General features: G+C 38.2%; 1 protein-coding gene across 1 annotated transcript in view; it reads left to right on the top strand.

Annotated features, from left to right (window-relative positions):
* tmem8b (transmembrane protein 8B) overlaps window positions 1-9,156 on the top strand; it is a 35,293-nt gene extending 26,137 nt beyond the window's left edge. The window contains exons 12-13 of the mRNA XM_035657775.1: window positions 3,368-3,484; window positions 8,105-9,156. Coding sequence (XP_035513668.1) covers window positions 3,368-3,484; window positions 8,105-8,440 — 453 coding nt within the window. The 3' untranslated portion in view covers window positions 8,441-9,156. The remainder of the gene's footprint in view (window positions 1-3,367; window positions 3,485-8,104) is intronic.
* The last annotated feature ends 328 nt before the right edge of the window (window positions 9,157-9,484 follow it).

Below are 9,484 nucleotides of genomic sequence, written 5' to 3' on the forward strand. Positions count from 1 at the left end.
TGTGTGTGTCTATATGTGTGTGTCCCTGTCCATAAATGAAACAGAGAGAAGGGGGAGGGGAAGAGGAGGCGGAGTAGTGGGAGGGAGGGAGAGTGTACGAACATCTGCTGTCCTCTAGAGTTTTCATTTTTGCTGAGCGCTGCAGTACGCAGTCACTAATCAAATCGCACATGTCAGGACTGGCAAGTGGAACTGTGTGTGTTTGTGTACTAGAGAGAGACAGTGTGCGTGTTTGTTTGTTTGTGTGTGTGTTTGTTTGTTTATATCAATGACCACAGCAGCAGTGGAGGGTGAAGGACCCAGGGAGCACCTGATGGTATGTGTGCATGACTTTTGGACCTTCAAAGGTCTAAAAGTCCTCACAAATGTGTCAGCAGAATATCATGCAAGGACATTTTTGCTGGTTCACATGAAGAAAGAGCTTCAGGAGGTATTTTAATCTCTACTTGCTGAAGGTTACTGCATCACAATCACATAAATCAATTTAAAGGATAATTACATTTTATTACATTATGAATCTCCTCTTCGTATATTTGACCCTCTTTTACTGAGCGGTTACGATAACCTTGTTCTCACCGAAGTAACTGCTGAGATCCGAGTACAACAGGACTTGAAGCATGAGAACATTTTAGTGAGATGATCTTAACCACACAATTGATGTCCATGCATTCCCAGATTTTGCCAATTAACTTGTTAATTAATTGGCAAGTGCAATGTTACAATTAGAAATGGCCACAATTACAGAAATCATATCTAATCTGTTATCCTTATAGTCCATCAAATATAATTTATATTATATGTATATCTTGTATAAAGAGATTGTGTTCATTTACTAATTTAAAAAAAATGACCATAGCATTAATTTTCATTTTCAAAATTCATCATTCTGATAGTCTGAGTGCTGCAACATTGGGTAACACTTTATTTGGATAGACTGCCTGCAAGTAGTTTATAGATAACTGGTAACATTTCAACTGTTTCACTGTGTCTGTAGAGTACATGTGACAATTCACGTACACATATGCCCTAACCAAGATGTTTTCTATGCCTAAACTTACCCAAACCGCAGTGGTGTAATGTCAGAAATGAGCTGCTGAATCTCTAACAAGTTATTTAAATGTTACAAATACTATACTACTACTATCTGTAGGCGGGCTCTCTGAATAAAGTGTTTGTTATTCAAATGATGCATATTGTACCACAATTATGTATAATATTTAGACAAACAAATCAGCAGATGGACAGACATTATTGAGTGCAGGTAGGAATTTTGAACAGCCACCTTGATGTTGAAACTGAGTAAACTGTTATGTTTGGTAGAGGCAGCCAAATCTGTAAAATTGGTGCCAAGAGCCGTGAAAGCACATGTAATAATGCAGAAACACAAGGTTTCAGCAATAATAAATTATTATTTTCTACGTGGTGAGAAGATGGTGAAGCTCCAAGGTCTTTTGCACATAACCATAAGATTTGGTTGAAAGCTCTGAAACCTTTTAAGACAGCTTATAGTAGCAGCATAGCATTAGGCATGTTGTAAGCCACACATGCACAAATACAATATAAGTCCATGTTATTGTACTGTATATTGATAAGCATGAAAATATATGTGGTAGTTAAAAATAGAATTCCTACAAGCTCGTCCATCACATTGACAGATAAAGATTCATTACAGCAAAACCCCCTGCCTGTGAGCGTCCACGCATTCATGCCTGAATATAATTCATGTATACATGCATGTTTGGGTGCACTATGACTGATGACTGTTGCTGCACAGTCCTCGGGCTGTACCACGCTGCTCTTCTCCTCCTTGCTCTGTGCCAATTAGTCCTGTTCTCCTGCAGACGGGTCATCCCTTCCCGGCTCGAAAATCCCCAATTTCTCCTCACGTTCCCTGCCAGGCAGTAGAGCGCAGACTTCAGGCATCCTGGACAGGCTTAAGTTCTCCCAAAGCATGTGTAGCACAGGGTATTGATTTTTTTCCCTCTCACTTTATCTCTTTTATATCCTGTGGCTTTATGTCAAATTGTGAGCTTGACAGAAAAAAGTTAAGTTGGTATTATTTATAGCATGGGCCTCTATTGTTAGTTTTGTTATCATTGTTTTGTGGCTCTCACTTATAAAGAGGACGTTCATGTGGTGTATTACTCTGAAACCACTACCAATACAATGCCAATTTGACGGAAACGCAGATTAGCATGCTGTATGTGAAAACCTGCTTGTAGTGGCTGTTAACATTACAGTATAACTGGCATTATTTTATATCTGTCTAATTCTCAAGAAATCCCATTAAAAGAACAAAGAACGTGTCTCTAAATAACTGCTCTGTCAGATGTAAATCTTTAACAATAGAACACAAATATATTTTTTCATTAAAAAACAAAAGGCTAATCTCCTAAAACAACTGGCCACTGTAGTTTTGTATAAAAAACAGTAAATAGTGCATTTGTTGAGGGCTATTCAGTCACAGATTAATACACATTTGGTGCTCTAGTGCATATTTACTGCAGCAGGCTGCTGTATGTGGGATTGAGTCAAAATAAACTACAGTGTGTGTGTTCATGATAATGAAGGAAAATGTCACCCAGTGCAACAGTGTGGGTTTTAATAGGGCTATTGCACAGAGGAATAAACTGTATCAGACTTACACAGACAGTACATGTTAGTAGGATCAATTCACTATTGATGATCATCCTTTCATTGGATTGCTTGGCCATAAGAAAAATATAGACTTTCTACAGCCCTGCCTATATGGTTTATATATATGGTTTTTCAAATAGTTTGCTGGCTAGTTAACATACCAGAGCCAACAACAAACTGTTAACTCCTTCCTAGTACCAAATAACTGCAGACATGATATTTCAAGTCTCCTTCACAATACTATGATTTTTCCTTAACCTTTTGTAAAATGGACTTGGACCCACGACACAATAAGGCATAGGTTTCCTTTTTCCTGCCTGTTTGTGTTACATTCAACCTTTTGCAGCAACACATTTCTCTACAAGACCTCCATGAATGCACTAGCTATGTTAGGAAAAGTAGAACTCTCACATCCAAAAAACAGGACACAGGTGCAGAAATAATGAAAACAGAGTTCCATGTACAGTAGCTGAAAATCATCTTCCGGTGTTTCAGTAACCGTCAATCATTACTAAAAGATTTGTGATGCAACTGCAAAGCTTTTGTTACCGTTTTTCATACGTGTGGGGGAGGAAATTACAATTTGAACAGTATTTTTTTTCTCTCCAAAACCAGCAATGTGCTGTTTCTTGACCAAACGCAACCATCCCCTCATTTACTGTGGAAGTAACTGTGTCAGCAGTGTTTATAGAGGGTCGTTATTGATCCATGTGTTTTTTTTTTTGTCAAGGTGCTGTATCTGCTGGGGGCAATGTCTCTGTCCATGGCTCTGCAGCTAGATCGTCACGGTCTGTGGAACCTGCTGGGACCCAGCCTGTTTGCTCTGGGCATCATGGCCGTGGCATGGGTAAGGGCAACTTCTATGTTTACTGCACAGTAGACTAGTGCTCTAAAGCAAAAAATGGAGCATCTAATGGAAATATAACAAAATTGAAGCTTCTTATCCTGTATTTCAGGAGTTAAGATTGATTTCTTCCCCAAAAAATGTTACTTGTTACACTGTGTGAGCAACTGGTCTACAAGGAATTTTTACTCAGGATAAAAGATTATTCGTTTTAATACATAATGTGTGTTTGACATTCATAGACAAGCTTGTTCAGACATGCAGATGAAATGTGCCAGCACTGTCCCTCTATTGTTCCTCATGCCACTAAGTGTAAAAGGACTTAATCCATCATTTAAGCTTACGGCTGGAACATGGGGCTGGAACATGTGCACGGCTAAAAACTATGGGTTTCTGACCAATGAAGCTATTTTACATTAGCATGGAAGGGGCTTTAAAAGTTTTGCAGCCTGTGGGTATTAGTCATGGCTTGTAGTTCCATTATAAGTCAGCTTGTACTTTCACTGACTCTTCTCCGAGTCATAATGTGCTCCCTGAACTGAGAAGATAAAAAATAATAGTCTTTCAGGCAAGGTTCTTGAAAAAAAAAAACCTTTAACACCAAACCTCTGACATGAGTTTGAAAACAAGGTTTGTGGCTTCCTTGGAGAAAGCTTTGCTTTGAATAAAGTGTGGGAGTTGTAGCTCTGAGAGTTATCTTTCTGTGAGCTGTAGGATTCCACAGAAACAGTGGAAGATGAAGAACTGTTTAATTCCACTATGTAAACCCTCCAGTTTTACATAGTACTCCACCAGAAGTAGGAGACAGTATATTTTAGCATACACAAAATTCTTTTCTTCTGAGATTAACAATAGCGCCTCAAAATTCATGCACGGCACTAATGTATCATTCAAATGTGAGTATATATGGAAATTTACGTAAAGCCATTGGCTTCCACTATTTGCCTAGTTGTCCTTAGGTGTTGGCACATTAGTAATTCAATTATAGATGACTCACTGACATATGTTATTTGACAAACACAAAATGCAAATATCATGGTCTGGTATACTGTGACAATATCTACAGAATGGAAGTAGACACCGATTTTGTGCAGTGTGAAAATGACAGACAGACACAATCTCTGATCTTCCAGTGACGATGAACTGCACACTAACTAGCCACAATAGTAAACTCAGCATCACAACTTCTCCATAAAAAGTCACTTGGATCTTGGATGCTAGTGTTGGCATTTTTTAAAGATAAACCTGGCCTCATGCTTTGATTATTTGACACTTCATAATTTATCAGCTGCTCAGTAGCGTATGTCTACATTTCAGCAGTCTCTCCTCAGTGCTGCACCTCTGAGTTTCAGCACCACACATTTTCTACAAGAGCCCTTTCATTTCAACTTGTCATGTTTCTGCAAAGCCTGGCATTCTGAATGTTCCCAGACACAACCGAATTAGATCAGTCAAGCGGAGGGCACAGAACAAGCGCTTACTGCTTTGCAGTGGTGTCATGAACACTAAGAAGAAGAGGAGAAGTTCAATTCTGTCAATGCCAAATATCCCTAATTCTCCAAACTGAATAGGGCCCGTGACTTATGCATGAAAAGACCGTCCAGGTCTGAAATGTGTAGGTCCAAAGGGACTGGAACAGTCAAACACATTTCATGTTTTTCTTCACTGGGATTCACATAGAGTATTAGTCTTTAACCTAAAATGTATACAGCTTAATAACTCAATCAGAGCCATTTTCCTGCTAGAATACATGTAATTATTCTTGTCATTCATGAACAGTTTACATTTCCCTCGACAATGTAGGGATTCTTTATAGTAATGTTTTGGGACAAAATATAGTGCAAGCAATCAGTGTTTATGAACCGATGAAAATAGAGACTGAATACAGTAATGAAGCACTCTCTAAACACCATTTAGAAAGAAATGAAATGAAATGTCTAAGTCTCTCTGTGCTACACTTTCAGCAATTGTGAGCCACTTACAGAATGAGCACATTCTCTATATTAAACAAATAGAGACATCATATCCAGTTACTGCCAAAAGGAACATGAGCATAAATAACAAAATGGCCAAAGTGGTGACTAGCCAATCAATGATGACCAATTTAAAACATCTATCAGGTTATTATGATCATTTTGATGGACTTTATGCTGCAGTAGTAGTCATGAATACAAATTTCAGACAATAAAACCAATGGAGATTTATGAGGAATCCCTTCTCTCTGTTGCTCCAATCAAAGTAAACTGCCTGCTGCTCCCTCTCTGAAATCCTATTGGTCTCAATGTTTGAATGACTGCTCCCTGTATGATCTCCCACTTCAATATCCTGTTTCTACATGACATGTGTTCATTAAATTAAGGAAATGAGAACATTAAACACAGAGCCTTTGAGATCAATTGCAAAAGAAATAAACTGTAAAATGGTTTATTTTATGGGTCCCAGAGTTTCCTAATAATTTTCTAGAAAGAAATTGATATATAACTGTTGTTTCTTTAAACATTTCTTGGAAAGGGCTGTTTAATTTGAGACAAATTACAGCAACAATTGAAATGACATTAATTGGCACATTTTATTTTCAATTTCTAGTATAGGCAAGACAGCGTTTTAAGATGGAATTGTGCTTTTCCAGAGAAACACGCAGAGCAGCTGATGTGCACACATCTCAAATCTCAACAACATGTAGGCTAACGTACATTTAGAACAAATTCTTTAGTAAAGCATTTAGAGCATTTTGGACATACCGTGCAGCATAATATTGCCACAATTGATCTTCTAGCAGAGCATAGGAAGCTAAATTCATACTAAATGCTTGAAGGAACTTAATGATCCATCCTGTTACCCATCCTGTCATATTAATAAATCCAAATTCTTTCACATATGTTTCACAGATGTTGGGGTCTGTTAACAGTGGAATTTATTTCCATTTCCTATTTTTTTCTGCGTGGCATTTGCTAAACATGACTTTATACCCCCACTTATACACTTGCAAAACATGTCTGAATGACTCCTGTGTGTGTATGCTTATGTGCAGCCTGGAGAAGAATAAATCCAGCTTTACTCAGTAGTGAACAGGTCAGATTAACATAAATAAAAAGCTAAATGTTTTTCTGATTTGGTGTGGTTTTAAATTACAGACAATTCAACAAACATGGGAATAAATTAAATAATTATTTACCTGGGTTTTCAAATCGTTAAAGTTATTTGCGTTGTGCAGTTCTTTCCTGGAAATTCTTTGTGGAAACAGCTTCTTATAAACTGCTTCAAACTCCAGCTCTTGAAATTAGTTTCCTATTGTTCCGGGGTCATGCGTCATGAAATATTATTAGGTGTTAGCTGTTCAAGGTGAGGTAGCACCGGCACAAGTGCAATGCTATGTCAGACAGATGCTTACACACACAAAATCAATCATACACAGTCAGAGTCGCCAACTTTCTCACTACAATTAGTGACTTTTCCAACCCTTTTAACATTATTCCTAAAAAGCAACTAGCGATACATGTAGCAAGTTTTTTAGACCATTAGGGTTGATTATATTCAGATGTATTGTATTGTATATATTGTGTCCATGACTCTCCTGCCAACAGCGTCGAGGTCTCTCCCTCTTCTCTTTCGCTGTGCACAGGCAGTCAGTAGATGTGGCATGTGGGCCATGTTTGAGCCTTTCACTCATTCGTTCTATCCGGACCTGTGGATTATCCTTGAGCTTATATGGAAATAGTTTGTTTGAGCTTGTAAATATTTAAATTGTTTTTCTTGATCTTCTTCCTGTCTTTGTTGATTTGTTTTAAAACATTTTTACTTATATATGAATATGAAATATATGATGTCGCTGTTGTGAGTTTGTGATTATTCGACTAAATAATAGTAATTTTGACCGTGTATGTATGTACATTTCCATCGCTGTACACCAATCAGAAAGATGTGCATTTGCACTGCTGTGGTGCATTTACTGATCAAACATAAATAGACAAATAACAGTGACTCAACCAAATAGTAAAAGAATAATGAACAGAGAGGATGCTTCCAATTTTTTTATTTTGATAAAAGCGCAGGGAATTATGTTCTCAACCTGCAATATTTGTGTATTGTCCTGAGATAACTTCTGTTATGATTTGGCACTACAAATAAATACAAATAAAACAGAATTAAAATTTAATTGGAACAACTAGCAGAACTTACATGGCGGACCAGATTGAGTAACTGAAGTGATGTAAGTTACTGAAACAAAGTTATTAAGAGATTCAATTTGGGACAATGGTTTTGGAGTCTGGGACAGTTGAAAGTAGAATTCAGGACAGTTGGGGGACACTGAAGAAAAAAAGTAAATAATTAATAATAAAAGTAAAATGAATTAGCGGGTATTCATCAAGTGTACTTATTGTTAACATGTTATCTTACCTACAACAAAATTCCAGGAAACCTCCTAAGAAACAATAGTTAGATATCCACTCCCTTTGGCAACATATAAAAAAAAACTAAGGGACCTGTAAAACCTCAACGCAAGCCATGAAAAACATTTATTTTCTTCAGTTTAAACTTTGCTATTTTAAACTTAATAGTAAATAGGTCAAAATGGTGAAGTTGTAAACTTAAAATTGTTTTATGTGTCTATTGGCCTGTCAGACGGTGCGCACCATCCGTAGGCGACGTTGCTACCCGCCCACTTGGAAGCGCTGGGTGTTCTTCCTCTTCCCGGGAACCATGATCGCCACGTCTGCCGTGGCCCTTTACGCCTTTGTGGAGACCGAGGAGAACTACTTCTACATCCACAGCATCTGGCACATGCTGATCGCAGGGAGTGTGGGCTTCCTCCTGCCGCCCCGCGCCAAGCCCGATGCCAAGGTGACCCCGCTAAAGCGTAGGCGAGGCTGCGGGTATCAGCTGTGTGTTAACGAGCATGAGGAGCTGGGCCTGGTGGACCCTGCCATCATCTCCATCAACAGCATCTGTACCAGCTGATAAACTCCCCACTCCCAACCTTTTACCTTAGAGACACTTCATTGCCTTCTTTTACTTGGGAAATTCACACACGGGAAATTAAGCCACAGAACTTGAAAAAGCAATGTACATACTTTAATGCAGATGTGACACATTGGGTTTCTTTTTTTGGTTGTTATTGTCATGGTAATTATTATCAATACAACTGTAATTATTATTATCTATAGTTAAAGTTGTTCTGATGAATTGTGGGTGTACAGTGACACACAGTTGTTTGTGAATATGTATTTAAAGTCAAAGCTGAAACACTGCTGCTATCTGACGGTGACTGTAAAACTGCTTCTATTGGTTATTTATTGGTGGTCTTGTAAACAGGCCAATTATTTTACTGTTGGGCACAGATCAGGGGGAGACGTGGGGGGACATTTATCAAGGGCACGGCTTTTCTGAAATTCTTTTGGAATATATCTTTTGCACTGAGACACAAAAATGTTATTCTGTAAATTTTTATAACAATATAAACTACAGTGGGCATCACAAATGTAAAATCTAGTTGTCATGTGGAATGTTAGACTGTCTTTTGCAATTGCAATGTATCGCTTTTACACGAATGTGCTGATTGTTCTTGATGGGAACAATTCCAAAGTCCAGCTGCCTGTTGAAAGAGAAGAGGGGAGGCAGGATTATTTCAGAGACCTCAAACCAAGACCTCACCTCCCTGTTCTTTTCTGACAGGACCTGTGTGACACCACATTCATAAACAATAAATGTTTTCTTTCTTTGCCTCAGTATTACTTCTGTTTTAAAAGCTTTTAAACGTAGTGCAACTGGTGAACCTCCCACAAAGACATCATATTGCAATTCCTGCCCTAATGGAAGCCGGTGGTACTCAGACAGTGAGATGAGACGCTGTCAACAGCATCCTCCCAGGAATAGAGCAAGAGATAAATAATTCTCCTACAGAGCAGCAGTATGAAGGCAGCTTCAGAGCATACTGTCAATATGCAGCCTCGCTCTTATATAAGGACAGAGAGTTTTATGACTCTTTGCTTTATGCCTTATTAA

Source organism: Morone saxatilis, unplaced genomic scaffold (assembly GCF_004916995.1).
Source record: "Morone saxatilis isolate NCDOM2014 unplaced genomic scaffold, NCSU_SB_2.0 Contig16, whole genome shotgun sequence".
NCBI classification, from domain to species: domain Eukaryota; kingdom Metazoa; phylum Chordata; class Actinopteri; family Moronidae; genus Morone; species Morone saxatilis.